Source organism: Eublepharis macularius, chromosome 13 (genome assembly GCF_028583425.1).
Source record: "Eublepharis macularius isolate TG4126 chromosome 13, MPM_Emac_v1.0, whole genome shotgun sequence".
Taxonomy (NCBI): domain Eukaryota; kingdom Metazoa; phylum Chordata; class Lepidosauria; order Squamata; family Eublepharidae; genus Eublepharis; species Eublepharis macularius.
The window spans coordinates 41,214,143-41,238,458 of NC_072802.1; the positions used below are offsets into that span (position 1 = coordinate 41,214,143).

General features: G+C 40.3%; 1 protein-coding gene across 5 annotated transcripts in view; it reads left to right on the plus strand.

The window, feature by feature from the left end:
• MAP7D3 (MAP7 domain containing 3) overlaps positions 1-24,316 on the plus strand; it is a 61,389-nt gene that overhangs the window by 18,531 nt on the left and 18,542 nt on the right. The window contains exons 4-13 of one of the 5 annotated variants that reach the window (XM_054996435.1): positions 7,383-7,546; positions 9,204-9,315; positions 10,486-10,506; positions 16,639-16,740; positions 18,147-18,245; positions 19,299-19,397; positions 20,456-20,581; positions 21,894-22,033; positions 22,618-22,742; positions 23,274-23,521. In XM_054996435.1, the coding sequence (XP_054852410.1) occupies positions 7,383-7,546; positions 9,204-9,315; positions 10,486-10,506; positions 16,639-16,740; positions 18,147-18,245; positions 19,299-19,397; positions 20,456-20,581; positions 21,894-22,033; positions 22,618-22,742; positions 23,274-23,521 (1,236 nt within the window). The remainder of the gene's footprint in view (positions 1-7,382; positions 7,547-9,203; positions 9,316-10,485; positions 10,507-16,638; positions 16,741-18,146; positions 18,246-19,298; positions 19,398-20,455; positions 20,582-21,893; positions 22,034-22,617; positions 22,743-23,273; positions 23,522-24,316) is intronic. The other 4 variants (XM_054996437.1, XM_054996436.1, XM_054996438.1 and 1 more) reach the window with 4 other exon arrangements.

Here is a 24,316-nt window from a genome sequence, read left to right on the forward strand (position 1 = left end):
TTTTATTAAAATGGGGATACAGAATAAGAAGGGATGGGGAAAAAGAGATTTCAAATTAAATCACTCTAATACATTGCACCGTTCAGTCTAATATATTTCTTGTCACCTCAATATGTTCTGCAGATCAGCAATTTGTTTACAGATTTTTCCATTCATTTTAAATAACGTCCATAAAAGTCTTCATCTTTAGTAGAAGCTAAATTTCTTCAGTCTTCTTTTGTATCCAACTGTAAAATGGGTCCCAAATGTCATTATGCATTGTATTGTCCACATCTTTCAATAAACTCGACAATTTATCCATTTCAGCTGTCTCAAGAGTTCTTTCGATCAAGTTTTCTTCCGTTGGAATGAGCGTTGTCTTCCAAAGTTTTGCATATAGTACCCTGGCTGTTGTAATTATATTCAACATCAAATGTTTTTGTTTTTTATCAACTGGAACCAATATGTGGTTTAATAAAAAGAGTTCTGGTTTCAGAGGCAATGAAATCTTAAGTATCTGTTGAGTCATCGTATGAACCATCTTCCAGAACTCTACTGCTTTTTTACATGTCCACCACATATGATAGTATGAACCCGGGATATTCTCACATTTCCAGCAATTATTTGACATATGTACGGACATTTTAGCTAACTTAATAGGAGTTAAATGCCACCTATAAAACATTTTGTAAATATTTTCTTTCAAAGAAGCTGATTTTGTCATCCTTAAATTGTCCTTCCACATTTGTGACCGCTGTTCTAGATCAGTTGCGTGTCCCACGTTCTCTGCCCATTTTATCTTTGTGTCTTTAACTTCTTCCCCCTGTAGTTTTTCATTTAGAAGCATACTATATATTTTCTTTATCATTTTAACATTGGGGACCACACATTATCATATCAATATTCTCCTCTTTTTCATAAAAGACCATTATCTTTTTTATATCTAGATTCTAATTGTGCCTGGCCCCACCATCCCAGCTCCATGTCTAAATCTGTCATTTCTTTTAAGTTTTTTAATATACTGCCAGATTTCAGCAGTACCTTGTAGGTAGGAGCTTTCCCGTCTTTTTTCAGATTAGGTTGTGTAAATGCTTCAATTGGGGAGACCCGCAGAGGGATTTTCTCATAAAAGGCAGATCTTATTCTTTCCCAGACCGTCACTAGTGTCTTCCTTATCCAGTGGTTTTTAAAATATTTATGGTGTTCACATTTTTTATACCAAAGAAAGGCGTGCCAGCCCATCAGTAAATCTTGTCCTTCCAGATTTAGGAGTCTTTCGTTTTCCAAGGTAATCCATTCTCTCAACCAAGTCAACACACAGGCCTTATAGTATGACAACCAGTCCGGTAAGGCACAACCTGCTTTTTCCTTTGTCTCTTATAGCACTTTCAGCTTAATTCGTGGTCTTTTATTTTGCCAAATAAAAGACTGCACAACCTGGTTGAGTTCTTTAAAGAAAGCTTGAGGCACCCCCACTGGTATGTTTTGAAACAAGAATAAAACTCTTGGAAGAACATTAATTTTTATTGGTTGTTGTGGGTTTTCCGGGCTGTATTGCCGTGGTCTTGGCATTGTAGTTCCTGACTTTTCGCCAGCAGCTGTGGCTGGCATCTTCAGAGGTGTAGCACCAAAAGACAGAGATCTCTCAGTGTCACAGTGTGGAAAAGATGTTGGCAGGTCATTTGTATCTACTCAGGAGGGGTGGGGTTGAGCTGAGTCATCCTGTAAGAGTTTCCCAGGGTGTGGAATGCTAATGGCGGGAGGCTTCACTGTATCCTGAGGAGGTTCTTTTGCATAAGGATTGGTGCTTGATGTGCTAATCTTCTCTGCAGGGCTATTGTCGAATATAGAGTGTTTTGTTAGCCTGGTGTTTTTCAGAACTGGAAACCATGCTCTGTTCATTCTTAAGGTTTCTTCTTTCCTGTTGAAGTTTTGCTTATGCTTGTGAATTTCAATGGCTTCCCTGTGCAGTCTGACAAAGTAGTTGGAAGTGTTGTCCAGTATTTTGGTGTCCTGGAATAAGATACTGTGCCCTGTTTGAGTTAGGCTATGTTCAGCCACTGCTGATTTTTCAGGTTGTCCAAGTCTGCAGTGTCTTTCATGTTCTTTTATTCTTGCCTGGATGCTATGCTTTGTGGTCCCGATGTAAACTTGTCCACAGCTGCAGGGTATACGGTATACTCCTGCAGAGGTGAGGGGGTCTCTACTGTCTTTTGCTGATCGTAGCATCTGTTGTATTTTTCGGGTGGGTCTGAATACTGCTTGAAGGTTATGCTTTTTCATAAGCTTTCCCATCTGATCAGTAATTCCTTTGATATATGGCAAAAACACTTTTCCTGTAGGAGACTGTTTTTCCTTGGTTGTTTGATTCATCCTGGGTTTGATTGCTCTTCGGATTTCATTTCTGGAGTAGCCATTTGCCTGAAGTGCGTGGTTTAGATGATTAATTTCCTCATTGAGAAAGTGTGGCTCACATATCCATCTTGCGCGATCCACTAATGTTTTCATTATGCCTCTTTTCTGTCGGGGGTGGTGATTGGAGTTTTTGTGTAAGTACCGATCAGTGTGAGTTGGTTTCCTGTAGACCTTGTGACCTAACTGAAAGTTTGCTTTGCGGATGACCAAGGTATCCAGAAATGGGAGTTTTCCCTCGATTTCTTTCTCCATGTGAATTGTATGTTCCGGTGCATGTTGTTGAGATGATTCAAAAACCCCATCAATTCTTCCTCCCCAATCACCATCCCCGACAGAAAAGAGGCATAATGAAAACATTAGTGGATCGCGCAAGACGGATATGTGAGCCGCGCTTTCTCAATGAGGAAATTAATCATCTAAACCACGCACTTCAGGCAAATGGCTACTCCAGAAATGAAATCCGAAGAGCAATCAAACCCAGGATGAATCAAACAACCAAGGAAAAACAGTCTCCTACAGGAAAAGTGTTTTTGCCATATATCAAAGGAATTACTGATCAGATGGGAAAGCTTATGAAAAAGCATAACCTTCAAGCAGTATTCAGACCCACCCGAAAAATACAACAGATGCTACGATCAGCAAAAGACAGTAGAGACCCCCTCATCTCTGCAGGAGTATACCATATACCCTGCAGCTGTGGACAAGTTTACATCGGGACCACAAAGCGTAGCATCCAGGCAAGAATAAAAGAACATGAAAGACACTGCAGACTTGGACAACCTGAAAAATCAGCAGTGGCTGAACATAGGCTAACTCAAACAGGGCACAGTATCTTATTCCAGGACACCAAAATACTGGACAACACTTCCAACTACTTTGTCAGACTGCACAGGGAAGCCATTGAAATTCACAAGCATAAGCAAAACTTCAACAGGAAAGAAGAAACCTTAAGAATGAACAGAGCATGGTTTCCAGTTCTGAAAAACACCAGGCTAACAAAACAGTCTATACACGACAATAGCCCTGCAGAGAAGATTAGCACATCAAGCACCAATCCTTATGCAAAAGAACCTCCTCAGGATACAGTGAAGCCTCCCTCCATTAGCATTCCACACCCTGGGAAACTTACAGGATGACTCAGCTCAACCCCACCCCTCCTGAGTAGATACAAATGACCTGCCAACATCTTTTCCACACTGTGACACTGAGAGATCTCTGTCTTTTGGTGCTACACCTCTGAAGATGCCAGCCACAGCTGCTCGCGAAACGTCAGGAACTACAATGCCAAGACCACGGCAATACAGCCCGGAAAACCCACAACAACCATCGTAATCCGGCTGTGAAAGCCTTCGAAGATACATTAATTTTTATTGCCGCAATTCTTCCCAACAATGATATCTGTAGATCTTTCCAGATCTTTTTGAAATGCTTTTATTAGTATCAAATAATTATCAGCATACAAAGAACTACATCTATGTCATCCAAATTCCTAAGTATTTTATCCTCTTTTCAGTTGCAAGTTGTGATTTCTGGGTTAGTTCTTCCATTTGCTGTTTCTGCATGTTTTTTGTCATTAGCTTTGTCTTTTGGGTGTTTATTTTTGGGCCTGCCAAAGCACCATATTCCTTGATTTCTTGTAAGAGCTTCTGTATTGATGTTAAAGGATCTTCTAAAATGAAGACTAAATCAACTGCAAACGCTTGTACCTTGTATTCTTGCTTCTTGATTTTAGCTCCTCTGATTTCCTTTGAGTTTCATATCTTATCCATAAGTGTCTCCAATATTAGTATGAAGAGGAGAGGTGATAACGGGTAACCTTGTCTCGTTCCTTTTTCAATTTCTATTGGTTCTGTTAGTTGGCCATTGACTAGAATTCTGGTTTTTTGTTTATCATAATTTTTTTGAATTATTCTAAGAAAATTTTCTCCACATTGCATCTCCTAGTTGTTTAAACATAAACTGCCAATTAAGATTGTCAAAAGCTTTCTCCGCATCAAGAAACATTGGGGCTAGCTGTTTTTCTGGATGGGCCTCATAATATTCCAGTAAAAACAGGTTCTTGATGCTGTGCTCACATTGCACAACCCAACTTCAGAACCTATGGGATAGGGGGGTGGCAAGCTGGTAAGTGAACCGCAGAAATCAAACGAGGGGGAACACACACACACACACACACACACACACACACACACACACACACACACCCTTCAACAGGAGGCCGGCAGGGTTTAATGCAGACTAGAGTTAAAAACACATTTCTGATCATTACCAATACAGAGGAAAATCATAAAAACTTGGAGGAAGTGTAGAATTAAAGGCTGAGGGACAAAGACAGACAGTTTAAAGTATGATATAAATTGTATGCATATGTTTGCTGCACTCACAGGCATTCATTTTCAAGGTGAGAATGTGTATTAAAACTCTTATCTTCAAAGTTTAGGACAGTGAAACTCAGTGGCTCTTTTGACATGTCACCTGTTGCTCTTCTGAGGGCTGTTCCTCAATGTGGAACCAACTGTATGTTCCAGGAAAGCTGGCAAGGCCATTGTCCAGTGCGGCTTCCAATTAGCAGGTGGTTTCCACCTTGATTCAGCCACTGCCACCTGAGGGACTGGATGATGGATAATCTATGAGCCCCCGCCCAGGTGTGGGCTTCATGCTACTGATTAGAAGTAAAGGGCCCATCCTCCCCTACAAAATACATTTTTGCACTCTCATCCCACCATCTGGCCAGCTACTAGAGGGATAGCAAGCCGGCCACAGTGGAGTTGTGAGGGTGGTTTTACTCCCCTTTTTCCATGTCTAGCTTGCTCTCCTATGGCCGCCTTGGCAGTAAGCTGCTGTACTTCACACTGTAGAGAGAGTGAGAAGGCAGAGAGGGAAGTAGGTGCACAGCAGTGGTAGGAAGAGATGACATTTTATGTTCAGAGGTACTCTCATAATTTAAAAAGTTATCGTTAATGTATTTAATATGTTACATTCTTGCATGTGTGGGGGTGTACAGGGCATATAGGGGTCATGTGATGCTTTTGGTTGATGGCAATTGCAAGTGTAGTTACGCGAGCTGCACGATTACCATTGTTTTAGGATATTTGTTGAGCTTTGTACCTGTAACATACTTGTGTACAAGGCCAGCATGCATGGAGGTGGAGTGGGGTGTGTGTGGATAAGCCTGCTAACTCTATCCCTTCGTACTATGATGTATCCAATTATAAGAGGGTATGGGGCCTAGCACACTTGTTTGTGAAGGGTGTATGTGTGCTTGTTCCTCCTCTTCCTCTGTGCACATAGGCACTCTTCATAAATATGTTGTGCAGACAGGGCTTCTGTGTTCACCTTAGAGAGCAAAACCAAGCCTAGGAGGATCTTTGAACATGTATAAGACTACAGTTCCTTCATACAGCATTAGGGCTACCATGTCCAGATGTTAAGATTTCAGCAACCTATTTTGCAAACTATATTGATTAAATTCTTCTGTCACTATACTAATGAAGCTTGGTTAAACAGTACATCAGCACATTCTCGGGCATGCCATAGTGAAATTAGCAGTACATGAGCAATTGTTTCAGTGTACAGGACAAATAAAAAAGTGTTTGATTACTCATAAGTAGAAAAAAAATCAGCCCTTTACCAGCTTTCAAATTTCAGGTGTTTGGTCTTTTCTCTACCGCTCTCCCTCTGGTTACACAGCAAGCACCATGGGAGGGGGGCCCTAGACCTATATAAAAGGCATTCCATATTGGTGATCTCACTTTTTATCCCACACAGGAATACTTGTATACTCCTCTGTGGGGATAAAAGGTGAGTCCTGGGCAACATGGCTTGCCTCGGAGGCCCTGAGGAGGCTGCTGCACCCTCTGCCTCGTTTGGGCTGCTGCAGAGCCTGGGATTGCTGTAGGACTTCCCAAAGGAGAGTGCTAGGTCTTCCACCCAGAAGGTAAGGGGACCTGGCAATCCTACGCCTGCATCAGGCCTTTGAGGGCCCGCGGAGGTGGCAGGGAAGCCTGGCGTGGTAGTGTGGCTCTCCCAAGGCCCCTCAATGCCCACGGAGGTAGCAGAGAACCCAGCATGGCAGCGCAGCCCTCCCAAGGCCCCCAAGTGGGGCCCTGCCAAATCAATTTTCTAGAGCCCATTGTAGTTTTCTGCGCAATGGGCTCTTTGCTAGTATAACATAAAGCTGCATGAAGCAAACAGGCACAAGGAACCAGAGCTACTTGTGCAGTCACGACTGGGCCAGATCTGGTACGCAAGGCTTGGTTGCTCATTCCATGAGCATGCTGGAGAGGCAAATAGGTGCTTATGTTAACTCCTCTTGTTAGTAGCTACATGATGAAACTCTTTGTAGACAATCAAAGTACTTCATAGAGGAGCTACTTCATCATGCCATGAGCCTCACAGGCTTATTTGTTGCTTATTTGTGAGGATCTAAAAGTGCTCCATAAAAACAGCCTAGAAATTATTTAAATAAATAGTTGAAAGCTTGTCTGGCACTCTTGAGTCACTGCTCCTCAGAGAAGCAGTGAGTGAAATTTTCTTCTACTGGGAAAACCTTAGTGTCTTCCCTGTGCTCTGGGAGCAGGAATGCAGTTGTGGAAGTTGCAAGGGAAAAGCTCATAAAGCTGCTTCAAAGAGTTTCTAGTGTGCTGGTGCTTTCTCCCAAGAACTTGACTTTCACTTTAGATTGAATTCTGATTGGGAGACTCTGGATGGATGTGCACATTGGCATGCCCTAAGATATTTGTTTTTTCTTGCTTGAACCCAAAGAAAGGCTTTTCTTTTGGCTCATGGAAGTATTGAAAAATGGGCAGTGGAGATAATGTACAGTGTATTATAGGCTCTTGTTAAAGCTGAGTGTTTTTAAGATTACCAAGAAAAGTAAAACCTGATTTGAGTTCTTGATTTGTGCCGGTCAACATGGTATACTTCTCAATTGTGTGATTAACATTTAGAGATGTTTTACACTTCTGTAATATTGTTGAAATATTCAGCTGCCAGGGAATCACAAATACTTGAAAAGGAGAAGAAAGCAAAGCTCCAGTATGAAAAGCAAATGGAAGAGAAACAGAGAAAACTAAAAGAGCAGAAGCTGAAAGACCAACAGAGAAGAGCAGCTGTAGAGGAAAAAAGAAAACAAAGGATTGAGGAAGAGAAGGTACAGTGCAACTAGTTTCCCAGTTTAATGCATACAGTGTCTCCTTTTCCAATGCCAATAATATTTGTTAATTTGCTGGATTAGTTTGTTTCACTTGGAGGCTGCACATTTTATAAATGGTAATCTCTTTTGTTCTTTCTGGGCTGCTTTGTTTTCATCAACACAGTATGGCTGTGCAGCTCAATAGGCTTTATTTTCTAGAATACTGAGCTCTGTACACTCCCCTTCCCGGCTACTTCCTCCACTGGCCTTTTCTTCCGACTGGACTGTTATATGGCTCTTCTATTTCTTGTCCCTGGAGATTTGTTCTGTCGTGCCTTGTCCTTCCCACTACAGTTTTCATCCATGTCTCTGCATGTATATTTGTTTCATCTTCCTTAGCTTATTTGAATATTTGTTCAGCTTTCAAATTAAGCAAGTAAGATATAGTCTTCTCTTCCTTTTTTTTTAATTGGTCCCTTTCCATTTGCGGGGTATTAGGCTTCCACTGTCATAAGGCTTCCACCGCCTCGCTTCAACCAGGTCCAGGGCCTTTTCAGTCCTGGCCCCAGCCTGGTGGAATGCTCTGTCAATGGAGACCCGGGCCCAGCGGGACATATTGTTCCGCCAGGCCTGTAAGACAGAGCTGTTCCGCCAGGCATTCGGTGGTTGAAGGGGGCAGTGCCATGTCGGCCTCCCACCTTTGGGGTGGGGGGGGTTCTCCCCACCATTGCACTTGGTTAATTTATTTCATTATTATTTTGTATGTTGATTTTAGTATTGTTGTTTTCTTGTTTTTATTGATTTTAACTTGTTCACCGCCCAGAGCCCCTGAGGATGGGAGGTATATAAATTGAAAAATAAATAAATAAATAATTGGATCCCAAATGTCAGTGAACAAACCGTTAGAGGGCTGACACTTGTTAGAAAATTACCACTATCTTCTTTTGTTAGATGACCACATTTTTCTTTTTACACTGACAAGCTTCCTTATAGAGAATAGTTTAATGTACAGAAATGTACTGATCTGAACTGTTTCCTCTGGTATAAAAGATAAATAGTACAAAGAGGGTAGAGCACTTGGTCATGGGCCACATGCAAACACTGAGGTCCTTCTGTAAATTGCCATATTCCATCTGAGAAATGGCCCTTATGCCTTCATACAGATTGTGTAACAAAGAATTTTGAAATATGTAAAGGCCTAGGCACTTTGTAACATAAAGCATCTCGCTATTCTTCCTGCAGATCATGGGAGTTCAGTGTTGCTATTATGTAGAATCAGTTCAAAACGTTGTTAATTCTGAGTATTCGTGACTATGTACTTGTCAATAATACCACCCCAACTCCCTGTTTGAGGACGTGCCACTGTGTTGCCAGTGCCAGAAGTTACACAGAAAGCAGGAGTGAGCTTACTAATCCATCAGGCCTCCAGCTGCACAATAATTCAAAAAGTGCAAATTAAACGTAATACCATTTATTAACAAGATTCTTACTAATCAGCATCTGCAGTATTCATGTATTGTCTTTTGAATTCTAATTAACATTATAGCAAAAACATACCTATTTTTTATAGTAAGTTCCTCAGGGAAGTTATACTCCACTTGTTTTCAAGAGAACAATGTGTTTAGCAGCAATCAAAGCTATTGCGGCCTAATTCCAGAGACTGTTTGATTAACAGGAGCATTATGAAGCAGTGGTGCATCGTACTTTGGAGCGGAGCCAGCGACTGGAAACAAGACAGAAGAGATGGTCATGGGGTGGCTCTGTAGGAGATTCTGATGGCAAGACAGGTAGGTGGCACACATTGTAGGGTAGGGTACAAATATACAAAATGGTTTAAATTGACTGTTTAAAATATCTGTTTCTGCAGAGTACAGCATATCTTTTCAATGAATGCTTTCTTGTTTTAATGTTAGAAGATGTGAGAACATGGGGAATCAGAATCAACACTGAAAGCAGATCTGAATCAACCCAGACATTACTTTAGTGTTACATTAAATTGTTCGTGGACTCCAAGTGAAGGATGATGCCTTATTTTTTAATCAAAGAAGGGGAGCTGTGCTTTAACATATGAAGTTTCCATATCCCTTTCATCCTCAAAAATCAGCATGTGATTTAGAAAAACAGACTTGTATGTCCTATTAGAACATGTCTTTATGGTGATGACACAATACTTGTAGTAGCTTCTCCTCATAGCATCTCTGAAGTGAGTAGACTTAGAAGAGAGGAGTTTCAAGAATTCGATTTTCAGGAATTATAAATCTTTTAAATATTGAACTTTTTGCTTAAATTTCTTGCTGATGCAGTATATTTGAAAGAATAGAAAGTTTGACATTGGCAAGTGAGAGGATTTGAACAAATAATGTAATATTGAAACAAATTGCTATGCCAATATTAGATGACAGACAACTATTTAATAATTGTCAGGTATTAAAACCCTCAAATGAACAAAAATGTACTTCAGTAATCTAGTATGAGGCTCAAATTAGATCCCAAGGGGGGAAATCGTAGAAATAAAAAACGTCGGGTTCCGCTGAGAATGACAATAGCTGCAAAGAAAAATATATAACTTTAAATATATCTTTAACAGTATGAGAATAGAACAGCAATAAAGAAACTAGGGAGAACATATAGGAAAATGACTACATTAAAAATGAGGAATTCATGGAAATACGAATTCAGAAGCGTACTTTAACCTGAATTGTATTTACATGGGCATGTTTTTATTGGCCCCAGTCTAAGCAAGTCCAACAAGCCATTGTGCTTTATGACTATTTTACTGTGAATAAATATGAATAGAAGATTGAAAACAAAGCTTTATTATTCTCTCCAGAAGTCAGCATTCCCTTGAAGGAATATTAATCTTCAATTACTGCATTTATTATTGTGTTAATTTTTTTCTCCTAAATTTTCCTGTACCTATTTTGTTATGACTTTAGTCTATAAACTTCCTTCCACAGAGCCACCAGCTACAGCTGAAGGTGGGTCTGGTGATACTGATCTGCCTGCTCACTCTTATTTTAACTAACCAATTGCATTGGCATATTTTTATTTTACTATCTGTATTTAAACAATGTTATCCTTTGTATAAATCTGGATAATCTCTACAAGACCTTCCAATCAGCTAGCAGTTGCTTGTGTGTTCCCTTTTTAAATCCTTGCGTTTAATGAGTTCTTCTTGCTGTCAGTTAGTTTGCATGAACTGAATGGAAATTTAGAGATGACTCCTTGAACCCTAAGCTGATACTTGGTATAATATAGATGTGATGCTGCTATGTCATTAACTGCTATGTCATTAAAAACCAGCATACCCCCTAATCAACCAGTCTGTGTCTTCTGCTGATTGAATTGGATGTCTTGACTGTCATGACCCTTAATATTATGAAAACTGCAGACACAGACATCTTAAGCATGTCTAAGGGTCCATAAATATTTTGGGTGAACAGAAATAGGTTTATGTGAGGATGGTCCCTGAAGTGGGTCTGGAGTTCATGTACTCTTTCAAAAAGATACTATTTGAACATTTTTCATGTGATTTTTAGGCATGGAAGTCACTCATAATAGTGCATTACTATATTCCAAAAATAATGAGAAGCATTGTAAACTTAGCACTGTTACGTTAGTGCTGAGTTTTTTGTTTAACAGACTCATTCTTGAATGAAAATTACGATCCAGTCTTCTCTTATGTGAAATACAGTAGCCACTGGGGAATACAGTTTTCCCTTGAAAAAAAACCTAAGTCTGTATATAGCAAACTTCATAACATTTCCTTTTAGTAACAATTCCAGTTACTCAAATTCTGGAAGTCACTTTTGCTAAGGAAGCTGGCATTGTCCCTGTATATTATAGTCAGGGAGTTCCTTATTTTCTTGTTGTCCCGCATGACTGGTGGGCTTGTTAGGAGTGTATTCACATTGTTAGTTGGTTAGGCTTTCTTTACACACCCACAAGGTGACTGGTGTTGATTATTATAGCCCCAAACTAACTTTTGCGCTATTCATGTGCTATAGTTTCTTGTAGAAACATTTGACCTGGTTTTTCTTTGTTAACTTTAATTATTTAATTACAAGGGTTTTTTTAACTCAGTCTTTCTGTCCTCACAGGGCCACCAAGGGAGTTAACAAATTAAAATATACGTTTTAAAATCTCATCTTAAATGCCATTAAACCAACATAGAAATTCATCATTAAAACAATTAAAACAATTTTAAACCAGAACTTAAAATAAAAAAATAAAACAGTTAAAAACATTGGGGAGTGAAACAAGTCTTCAGTTTCTGGTGGAAGATGGCAACAGAAGGGGACAGGTAAATCTCCCTGGGGAGAGAGTTCCAGAGTTTCGTTGCCATCACTGGGTTGCCACCAGCCTAATCTCAAAAGGCAGGAGCGCCCAAAGCAGGGCCTCCCAAGATGACCACAATGGTCAGGTAGGTTCAAAAGGGAGTAGGTAGTCCTTCAAATATGTTGGCCTAATATTTTCCTTCAGTTATGTTGGCCTTCAGATAGATTAGCATGCCTCATACAGAATCCTTGAGGATGTTGTGTTAGTGCTAGCTATTTAAAGTGCTGGATCGATTGAGTTAAAGTATTTATATGTTCATTGTCAGTCTTCTTTGCAGTCCCACATGGAACTGCACATGCATAGGCCTGCCAATCAGAGATGTTTTGCAGCTTTTAATCCATTAGGGAGCACCTCTCCCCACACTCTGGGAGAAGTGATGACCAAACTATCAGTTTCTCTTTCGCCACCTGTCTAAAAAGTTCTTCTGCAACATTCTCCTCCATCCTCGTTGCATTGGGCCTTCTTCCCATGCTGTTGATACACCTAACAAAGAGAGCAAGAATGAGTAGAGTGGAGACATCCATTGTCTTGTAAGAATGGCTGAAAAAGCCCTTTTCAAAATATGCACTGAGTTCAGTACCAAAATGGCGAGGACTGACAAGCACTTTCTTTGCCTCATCTGCTTGGGAGAAGGACATAGTGTGAGCTCTTGCAAACACTGTCAGAACTTTACCCCCAAGGCTTGGGTGGAAAGTGCCACGAGGCTCAAAGCCATATTGGGAACGGGCTTTACCAGCATCAACCAGCCCCTCCTCAAAATCTCCTCTGCTCTTGCAGAGCTAGCTGAGCTATTAGATCTGATGTCATCGAGGGACCCGACCCCTTTGGAATCAACGTTGGTCTCTTGATTCCAGAGAATTGGAACCAATCGGAACAGCCCAGGAGCTGATATCATCATTCTGCCTCAGGCTCTCTGAGTCACTCGGATCCAACTCCAATGCCTATTATCCAACAGTGCTCGAAGACAAGGGAATCCTCAGTTGCGTCAGCCAGTGCAACACGCATAGCTTCGGCTGCTCATTCGGATCCAAACACAGAGAGATGCGAGGGAACGGAGGCATAGACCTTGGACTTTTCAGAACCACTGAGGAAGAAAGCCAGACCTCAGTCCTGTCACTCCTCCAAAGGGAAGGAGACTTGTGGTAAGGTGACTAATATTACTATGGAACCACATGAGGTTGAAATCATTGAGTCTCCGCATGCACCTTTGGTACATTCTAAGTCACTATTGGTCTCTTCAGAGGAAGAGGGAGAGCTACCAAGAACAATCCCAGTGCCAAGTCATCAAATTCAGAGGCGAGTCTTATACCAACCTTGCTGTTCTCACAGATGCCCATCCTGGTTTCACCAGGAGATGCCTTTAGCTTATGATGTCGACATGGGAGAACCGTTCAAGGCAGAATCAGTCAGATTTGCCATTGAAGGCTTCACACAAACTAAATCGCATTGATGCCAACACTCTATCCCTAAATCTATTGTATTTCAGTTGTCTGAGTTGAACCCTGAATCTTATCAAGGTGAATAGAGACTCAGCTTACCGTCTGACCCTTCCCTTGACAAGGCAGTGAGGGAGGGTTGATCTTACCTACGGATGACTTTCGCCTATATGCTGAACAGATGCTCTGTATGGCCAAATCGCTGGACATTGATGTGTCATCTACAGAACCTAAGCCAAAGGATAAAATACTCCAGCATTTATACTTGGGGAATCCAGCCAATATTGCCTTCCCTATGATTGAGGGATTTGTGGAACTGATGTCTTCTCTAGATGAGAAACCAGCATCTGTGTTGCTTGGGTCTAAAAAAGCTGAGAGTCTGTATAGGACCAAAGAGAATAATTGCCCCTTCCTGTTCACTCGTCTCCCTCTGTCATCTCTAGTCACTGAGGAGATGCAATCCAGACATCGACAGGGATCTCATTCCACACCCACCAATAGAGAAACTTGACGGGCTTGGAAGGAAAATCTATACCTTGGTAGCCATTAATATAAAGATTGCAAATTATATAGCAATTACGGGGGCTTACCAAATTTTCCTCTGGAGCAAAATGGTGGCATACAACAACAGTCTGTCAGAGGACCAGAGTACGCTGGTTAAGGTGATCCAGGAAGAGGCACTGAGGCTGTCCAAACAGCAGATCAATGCAGGCAGGAATGTGGCCAATTCATCCACTAGAGCTTTGGCATCAGCTACAGTGCCTAAGAGTCATGCGTGGCTTCGTTCAACAGCCTTGCTGGTAGAAAAACGGAGCAGAATGGAGGACTTACTGTTCGAGGGCCAAACACTGTTCTCCAAAAAACTGATTTACTACCTCTTGCAAAAATGAAAGAATTAACAAACTGCGAGGTCTTATGGGATCCTACCACCAAGCCAACAATCAGGATCAAGGTTTTCCCAGAGATAACATAAGTCATACAGATATTACAGATACCAACCATATCAGTATCCTCAGAGCCACTCAAGCCCCGTTAATCAAAGGTAATATCAAAGATGGAAACCACCACATAAACCGAGGCAAGGGAACTACCCATCTTCATTCTATCAGGTTGCAAGCATCTTCAGCAGCACTTCTTAGAGGAGTACTTCTGCAGGATATATGCAGAGCAGCAACATGAACTTTGGCTGACACTTTCATCATGCATTATGCTCTGGATGTGCTCATCAGGAAAGAGGCAGCAGTGGGTTAAGCCATCCTACAATCATTGTTCCAGTGAAGAGCCCAACCCTCCTCCTTGCTAATCTCCCATGTGGGACTGCACAGAAAACCAACAATGAAAACAGGATTGCGCTTACCAGTAACTGTTGTTCATAGAGGTCTTCTGTGCAGGCAAACATACCCTCCCTCCAGCCCCGCTGTGTGCTCTTCACTACTTACCTAGAGAATCTGGTGGCTCAGGAGAAACTGAGGGTCGGAGGCACCACTTCTCCCAAAGCGCGGCTGTTTCAGCAGGAAACAGCTGCAAATACGCTCTGGAGGAGAAGAGGCACCCTGAGTGGGTTAAAAGCTGCAAAACATCTCCAATCGACAGGCCTGCCCATGCGCAGTTCTGTATGTGCCTGCACAGAAGACCTCAATGAACAACAGTTGCAGATATGTGCAACCCTATTTTTCTTTTCTGTTGTACATTCAAAGCAGAACTTTTAGAGTAATAGCTCTGCAGAATAAAAATGATGCCTGCCTTTTCTCCAGGACAAGAAGCATGCTAATTGATGCAAATATCACTTCCAGCACAGTTGTCAGAATGAAATATTTTAAAGGTGGTTTCTTTAAAGGCAGAGCTGTGCCACTTGTCTTCAGTGGCTCTCCCATTTTCTACCATTAAAGCAACTAAAACAAGCTGTGGAGCTCTGCAACAATCCTCATGAACTCTTCCAGTTTGCCATATAGAAATGCTGTGTCAACAAAGGGTATTTCTATAGCAAATGGTAACTATTTCTCTCAGTGCACTATAGTCTTCTTGGTCTTTTTAAAGTGTGGTCTCACTTATTTACTAACAAATTAACAGCTTTGCCCTCTGTTTTTGTGCTGCTAGCAATATGTATTAGTCATGTTGCTGTGCAGAATTTGAGACTTCTGTGCCTTGCCTGCAGCTTGCCTGTATAAGTAGCTTAAAAGCATTTTATAGATAAGTTTTCAAAGCATTTCATTAATATTAAGTGGTATTACGTCCATCTTAAATTACTTCTCCAAAATGAAATGCTTCCACATCTAAAACCACTCTGTTCCGGGTTTACTTTCATACGTCTGAGTTCTCATCCAAAGGATCACTGTTGGGGTCTGAAAAAGGTATACACTCTTCTTTATGTCCTGAACCTACAGCCAATGGCAAATTCATGGTTTTGGCATTTTTCCCCTTTTGTCTTGAGCTAACAGTTGAAAGTTTGGCCTAGAAGAGATTACTCTGTTCCCTCTTCTGCTGCAGACTTCCTACCCAATAATAATCAAAAGTGTTTCACACACACTTACAGTAATCCTTATGATATTCCTGTAAACTAGGCCTGTATATGTATAATTATTCGCGTACTGATGTCTGGGAGCTGCAGCTAAGAGAGTTGCTCACCTGAGGTCTTCTAGCAAATTTGTGACAGAGGGGAGAGATTAGAATCAGAAGCCCTCCAGATCACAGTTTATTCTCTTAGTCACTGTAATGAACTGTATCCAACCACATTACACAATCTAAAGGATACTAACATTTTCTTAAAAGGGGACAGCAATTTCTCTAGATTCCTCTCTATCACTACAGATCTCTATTATATTGTTCCCGAGGGCCTGCTGAGCCCTAGGAACATTCTGTGGACTGCAGCAGGAAGAGAGCATCTGCAGAAGTCATTGCCCCCTCTTTAAAAAACATAAAGGCAGTTTTCGTAATTGCATGGTTGGATACAGACCAATACACCCTAACATGGCAGGTCACCTAGCTCCATTGTCAAATTATAACCCTGTAAAAAATACTTGTAGTACATTAAATTTGCTTTAAAATGTATGTTGGTATTCTTGAATGGCCAGTTTGATAAATTAGAAGAAATCAAGCTTAATTTTACCTAAAAGGTTTGAGAGCCATATCATAAATACAAGACACAATTTGTATAGCATGTTTGTAAACCTGTTAGATGCTGAGTGACCAATAACATGATTTTAGCATGGCTGATACTTTCCCCCAGTGTGTCAAAGTTCAGTCACAAATCTGTGGGAAAAATAGCTTCCAGGGAGCACTTCAGGGAATTTCAGAATGCCTATCTGGTGCCAAAATTAAAATAATTTCTTTCTTCAGCCAGCAAACGCTCTACTTCTTCAGCAAACCTCAAGCAAGCAGAAACTGTTATCAATAAACGGCTCTCGTCTTCAACAGCACTTCTTAATTCTTCAAGCAAGAGTAAGTTTTGGGTTTGTAGAAGAGTTTAACTCAGCTTTTCCTTCCTTATCGGTTTTTTGCTCATGTTTGGTCTTAAACGTGTTTCATCAATTTTACTAATTTAGTGAACTGCGCAGTTCTCCACCTCATTGGTTGCTGTGTATGTCTGTTAGAACAGAAGAGCCATGGCAAACATTTCATAGTCCCTCTGCTTGGTTCTGGAATTCAGGAAGCCAAATCAGACCAAATTATTTTCTGTATGTCTTAGCTAACTTTTTGCATGCTTTCAGTCACATCCATTTCACTTGATCCACAGCTAAATAGTTAACTCTAAAACATGCTCATTTTTTTTTCTTCCCTGAGTAGTACTCGAGTCCTTGAGGTGCATAGGGATGTCTGAGTGAATATTAAACCAAATGTATAAATTCTTGCCCCTTTCCTCCCCAAGGTGTACAGTTAGTGCTTGCGTATGGACAGGGCAATTTACTGGGGCACAAATTCATAACGTAGTATGCCTCTGTCCATAGATCTGCTGTAATATAATAGGTTGTAACTTAACAGAACACGATTACCTGGATTTACAGCAGAACTTACTTCAACTATCTCTGGCCTCTATCACTTAAAACTATATTTGGCTTTTCTTAATTAGTTCAAATACTTGGGCTTTGTAAAGGGGGTATGTGTGAGAGAGCATTCAGTCATGCAGCCCACCCCCAGCAATCTGAAGTGGTACCATATAGTCACTTTTATATTATCTCAACTGCTGTTGTTTGAGAATTAGGCCGCTGTCTACTTAAATTATCAAATAAAACCTTTTAAATAGTAAATAGCATTTTGCAATTCACAGGAAGAGCCATGTAACAGATACTCTTGTGGCACGAATAACAAATCTTGGACAGAAACTTGTGAACCAGAGCCCACATTCTCAGGGGCTTGAAGTGCATTTTTCGCATACACTAAAAATTTCGTATAAAATAGCAGTGATCTCAGAGAGATGATTCAGGTTAAAATTTCTAGGCAAAAAACCTTTAAAATTTTTCACATGTTCTGAAAAGTTTGCATAAGTGTTGAAAAATGTATCTGCATATCTGCATGCTCACATAGTTCTTTCTGCATTTGTAGTAATTGCCTGGAGTCTTAACAGTGTTCTTGAAAATCCTTATAAACTTATTGGGGCATACTATTAGCATCAGTTGGAAGGTGTGCACAAGGACTGTCATTTGAGGGAAATTATTTGCATAACAGGGATCTTCCAGTTGAAAAATAATTGCTCTCTGAATTAATCAAGGATATATTTCCTTTTTCTAGATACACGGGGTTTCATATGGGTCAATGAGGCAAACTGATTATCTTCTGTAAATCATAATTCTGGGCCTGATTACATTAAAACATGTATTCTTGATCATGGCTTGAATTTTTCCTTACAGGCATCACTAAAAGAAGCTCTTCATTAAACAGACTGAATAACAAAGTTCCTCTGAATTCTGAGCAGCCAGTGTCCAAAAGTTCACAGATGGAACAGAAAGGTGCAGCAAACAAACTTTAAAATGCAGCTAGACAAGTGGGAATATTTGTTGCTAATGAAAACCTTTTTCTGAAAGAATGAAATTTACCGATAAGCATGTTTAATCTGAACAATATTCTGATTACCATATTCATTGTCCTTTTAAGGCACAATACACTGAGTTCTTCTGTACAAGCTCCGTAAATAGAAATTCATTTCAATTTATTTTTAGATTTACATCACTTTTTAAACTATTGTGTCCACAAAGCAGTTTATAATACTTTAAAATATACTTTCAGTGCAATCCTAAGAAAGGTTACTCCAGTCTAAGCCCATTGATTTCAATGGGCTTAGACTGGAGTAACTCTGTTTAGGATTACATTGTATGACTACTCCCTCCTTCTGCCCTGGCAATTTCCATTGGATCTTTACTATGAGCCTGTAACCCATCCCTCATTTGTCACTTCGTAGCAGATTAAAGAAAATAAACTATTACCTCTTTTGCGTGTCTGCATCACAAGCAAACATTTATTAACGTATGAACTCTTTGAATATGGAGTCCATGACTATTTGTCCAAACTCACTGAGCCTGCTTTTCTATGTAAAAGAATAAACTAGGGGCTAAAATAAGTGACTATTGAGGTCAAATATTAGAAATACGATACATATAGGTCATGAATTTATTAATATTCAAATCATGAACATTTGGACAATATTAGAACGTTTAATACTATAAAGACTTTATTTAGCTTCAGATAATTATAAATTGTTACAATAGCAAATTATATTGTGCACATTTTCAGAAAACTAATTAGAAAGTTGGAAAATTACTTTGAATGTAACTTAAGTTGACCCTTTTTCTTAGTGATTTGAATATTATTGATTTAAATCAGTCTCCCCTATAGCTATAAGTAGTGATCTTCTGAATTTGTTTTCTTTCAATATCTTCAAAAGCAGGAATGTGGCCTTGATGTTACCAGTTAAAGGTGTTTCTGATAGTCCCCTGCAGTTGTATAACTTGGTATGTGAGCTGCGTGAACGCATTTTGAAAATAACCCTTGTGTTTGGTATCTAGGAGCAGCGGAAAAGAAGAGAAGCTCATCGTTGAATAGAATGGGCAATACACTTCAGTCTTCTCCAGATTTAGAAAATGTGCAAAAGGAAGAAAAAGCAGGTGGATAACAGTTAACTTAACTCACTCCTGCCAGTACCTTTAAGGAGGAAGTGGACTGGGCATTGGTTCCCGTCTTAGGGAAATTGTAAAGATATGTTAAGTCACATTGCCTTACCGCATACCTCCTTGTTAGTGACAGTCTTTCAGGGACATCCAGGCAATTGATAAAACCATTTCGGAAGTTTGTTATACATTTAAACATTAGTGTTCTTCCTATTATATGGTAGCCTGCATATCTAAAACATCTGTCTTCCTGCTGCTGAACTAAGTTGTGTTCATTCTTAATAATTAACTCGGGTTGTCTCTGCATTATTATTTTGTAATAATATCATTACCTTCTTTGAATGAAGGTGATAGATACCATGTCTTCAGTGTTTCTTGCAATTCTCCTTTCTATTAAAAAATCTTACATGTGGCATGTAAAGGTGTTCATTATGATGTCTACATGTTAACCTAGCAGTTGAATTTGTGTGAGAACTTCTATACTGGCAAAAAAAGCTTTTTTGAAATCACAAGGTTTCTCTGTGCCGCATGACTTGCCACATTTGAATTTCCAGAACACAACCATCGCCAGACTAACTTGACCATCTATTCCATCCATCATTCAAATCTGCATGTCATTTGCTACCCATAAAACCATTAATACAAGCAAACAATGCAATGTTCTCAAATTGCATTATGGTATCTTGCTATGGCTTTTCAGTATTCTCCTGTTATACCAGACCTTTTGAAATTACTTTTGGATTATGCAGACAGCAGTCTGAAAAATTCCAGCCTCACATAGGTTGCTTTGATCTCCTTGGAGGATGGATGAGTTACAAATGTGACATAGGGTTATTGACCGTTGTCTGGTATAAACAGGTGTTTATAATGTGTACACACAGTGCTTGCAATGCTGAGTTTCTACTGCTGCCTTTCTCCATACTGATGGGTTTTCCCCCTTCTGAAACTGATACCACTTTCAGCAATTCTCTTCCTTTTCTTCCTTCTCTTTATGCTGCCTCCTTCATTACTGGACTTTTGTGTTGAATGCTCTTTGGTTTGTTCCCATCATTTAGCTCGTCGTTCCCAGCTCATCTCTCTGGAGAGTAACGTGATCAGTCGCCTGCTCGCCCCCACCCAAGCTTCCTTAGCTAGGAGTAAAAGTGCCGCCACATTATCAGCTGATGGCAGAGATCCCTCAGGTAACAGGCATGCAGTAGAAGGCCAGGTGTGGCAGCATTTTGTCTTAGAGGCAGAATTGAGGCAAGGGCCTGCTAAACACAATCTCATTATATGCAGGGCAGTGAGTTATTAAAATAAACTAAGTAAATGAAGCATTTCCACATGACCACAGGATCTGCTCTAGTTTGTCCCAACCTCAGATCAAAACATACTGTGGGAAAATTTCAGTGCAGTATGTAACAGCCTTATTCTAAGACTTTTTGCATTCCCATAAGTTTTGAGCTGGATGGTTCTAGCCACAGCAGTCTTTTTATACAAAATGGCATTTAAAAACACTGTATTGTGGTTGCAGGCAGATATGCCTGTTCAAATAGTTACACTGTCATGTTCTGTTTGGATCACTCACCAGGGAGATCTTTTGCTTTTTTGATGTGTTCCAAATGAGGGTCAATTAGCTTGCCATATCTACTTGGCACTGGAGAAGTTTACTGTCACCAAATTCTTAGATCTTTTTCAGGGTACTGGCCCCTTAGCTTGCAACTGGAGTTCTTCCCCTGTACCTCTCTGCCTATCATACTACAATCTAAATACTGCTACATCTTCTCTCATTTTCCTTTATTTTAAAGATAGCTATGCCAAGAAATTTTGGCACTGGGCAGAATGTCTTCACTGTTAAACTTTGTTTGCCTTTGTTTAACGCCAACGCTTGTTGCTATTTGCGCATACTGGCCTCCTGGTCATCTGAATTCTCTCTACAACTTAAACTGAATAAAAATATCTTCATTATTTCTAAAATACTTTCAGAAGACAAAGCTACATATAAAGCAAAGTAAATTAGGATCGTCCCGGTAGAGGGTCCAATACTTGGACCTTGTCCCTCAACCTTTGTTTTTAATTTTTTTCTCATAAGAGGAACAAAAGAACCTGATTTCGTTTGTGTAATCTCTTCTAGTTATCGTAGATCACGCTTCTGATCCTGCAGAAGCATTCCCTTCTCATTTGCAACCAGCTTTGAATGAAGAGTGGTATTGCTACATGAGTTTTGGATTGCACAGGAGAAATGTTTTATTTTTAGCTTTAGCAGCTTGCTCCTTTCATTGCTCTTTTCATTCTTGTGGTGCTTTTGTGAAGTGGATACTAATTGTGGTGATGTCTGTCGCTGTGATCTCTCACACTGTGAACTTCCATGGTGGTCCTTGATACAGTTCTTAACAAGTACTGTCTTTTCTTTCCCTCTCTTTGTCTTCTCCCTCCTACTTCCCCTTGTGTTTCCCTTTTCCAATGTCATGCCATTGGTGGCCTGTTTGTCTTGTCAAATTCCTAACTTTATAGAATCTCCCCTCTGTCCTCGTTCAGCTCCCAACAGTTCCCCAGTCCACGCTCCCAAAGTGCCTGTACGCAGCCGCAGCATTGACAGGTTGAAGATGATAGCCGCCTCTTCAACAGATAATTTTTCTCCGGAAGCTGCACAGGTTAGTGGTTCTTGTTTGTGTACTGGAAAAATGGATTCTGCTTTAAAAAAAAACACTTTTCAGGATGCCAAAGCAACCTGGTGGCTTCATACTGATCGGTTCACAACAGTTTTGATGGAAATACAATATTTACCCTTTTCTCTTTCACAACAATGATTTGAGAAGTGGTATTTTGTATTTGTTTGCTTGGTCTCTTGAGTTATTAATGTTGGTTCAGACGGAAGAGAATGTCCTAATTAAAGCGTCCATTGAAGGTAGGGAAGAGCTGTTTATCTTATAGTCGTGAACTAGAACTGCAAGTGTCCTTTTCCTTTGAAGAGTTTGAATTTGTATCCATGGAGATGAATTTAGCTTTATCAGTCCTGTAGTGCAGATTCTATCCAGCTTCATTGTGTTGTGAGACCAGGTACAAACTTGGAGTGAAACTTAGATTTGCTAGTCTCGCACACCTGCTAAAGTGCCTTTGTTTAGTACCTATAGAGTGAAGATGTTAAAAAGATTCCTGTGTAGTCCGTCGCCTTTTCTTGGCTCTTAAGAATGCTTTAGAAAGTAAATTTACTTGTACGTCTCTCTTCTTTCCCCAGAAACCAGAGGTAGGAAAGCAATCTTCTGCTGGGAGGCGTGCACCGTCACCATCTTTGTCCAATTCCAGACGATCTCCCTCTCCTGCTAAACTGGGTAAACGACCTCCATCTCCAGCTGCAATCAGGTTTCTGTCCAGTTATTTGCTCCTCTCACATTGTAAATCATAAAATCAGCTTTGCTTTGTCTGCTGGGCAGCTGATTATGAATGGATTAAAGCTATTAAGAAATACGTGGGTAGTATGAGGAAACTAATATATCCCTAGTCCTGATAGGAGAAAGAAGTGGAGACCCGGTGCTGGTGGAGGTGGGAGTTGTCTTAGGTGGAACAAAAATGAGGGTCCCATATTGGCATAATATGCAGGATTGTCTTATAAGGGGGGGTTGCTCTCTAGTGGTAGATTAAAGGGAATTAGTATAGGTTGATAAATCTGAGTGTGAGACTACTGGTCAGGGAAGCTCTCTGTGGTTTAATACCATAAACTCCCCTGAGCTTCAGCCAGAACATAATATGAAACTAAATGACTAATGCAAGAAGTGTCTGTTCTGTCCTGTTAATGCACTTTCTAGCTCTGGGCAGATAAAACAAATGGCAACTGAGTGTTAATCTGTTGCATGACTGAATCCTGTAGTCCTAATAGCAGCACTTTCTTGACAGACAAAAGCCTCGACCACCTTCACCAAGCATCTTAAGACAAAGACCACCATCTCCTGTTACAGTCTCTAAACCAGCACCTATTCAGCGCCCATCTCTCACTCCTAATGTCCTCAGTATACCAAAAAAGAAACCTGATGTGGACTGTAAACCAAAGGAGAAAGTAGATGAAACTTCAGGGCAGGAGCAAGGGGCTTCTCCACAAACCTCAGAGAGAGAAATTGCTGCAAATGCTTCAAAGACCAAAGAAGGTAAGAGTATTTCCTTCAACTTGGTCATTTATACACACTATCATGCATTGAATGCAAATATGTTCCTAAATGGAGAGAATGCAGGGCATGTTTGATAGGCAGTTCACAAAGTCCTTTTGGTGGCCAGAGTTACTTGAATAATGGATGGTGCATTTCACTATGGCAGCTGTTACTTTTTAGAACTTTATGAGCTGATCTTTGTTATTGGTAACTGTCTTCAAGGATAAAAGTGGTTAAACCTGTATCTTGCTGCCAGCTTTACATGTAATTTATCAGTATCAAGTTCACTCATTCCAAATGCAAAAACCAATGCAGCTTTCGCATAGAAAAAATAATGAATGATGCATAAAACGTTTGCTGCATCAGGAAAACAAACTCGTACTCAAAGATGACATTTGACTTTGTATTGATTTGTTGACACTCCTAACTTATTTGTTTGTTTAAACTGCTAACTGAACATATTTTCAACCTGTAGTGTTGTTAAATTGTTTACTGTTGGCGCCTCAGGTCTGGATGATATCAGTTTTTGGATCCGTTTCGATTTGACTTTCAACCTGTTTTGGTATAGAGGCAGTTTTGGTTGGCCCATTGGATGATCTATTCCAACAGATGACAAGGAGAGTGCTGTTAGTTCTCCATCAACCATGATAACATTCTGCATAATCTTTCCATGTTGGGAGCTGGGGCATGATGTTCTAGTGGTTCCACTTTTCATTTTAGCAACAGATTCCAGAAGATGGGCTAAAGGGGCTTATGGCAACCCTCCCCCATGGGATTTTCAAGGCAAGAGATGAG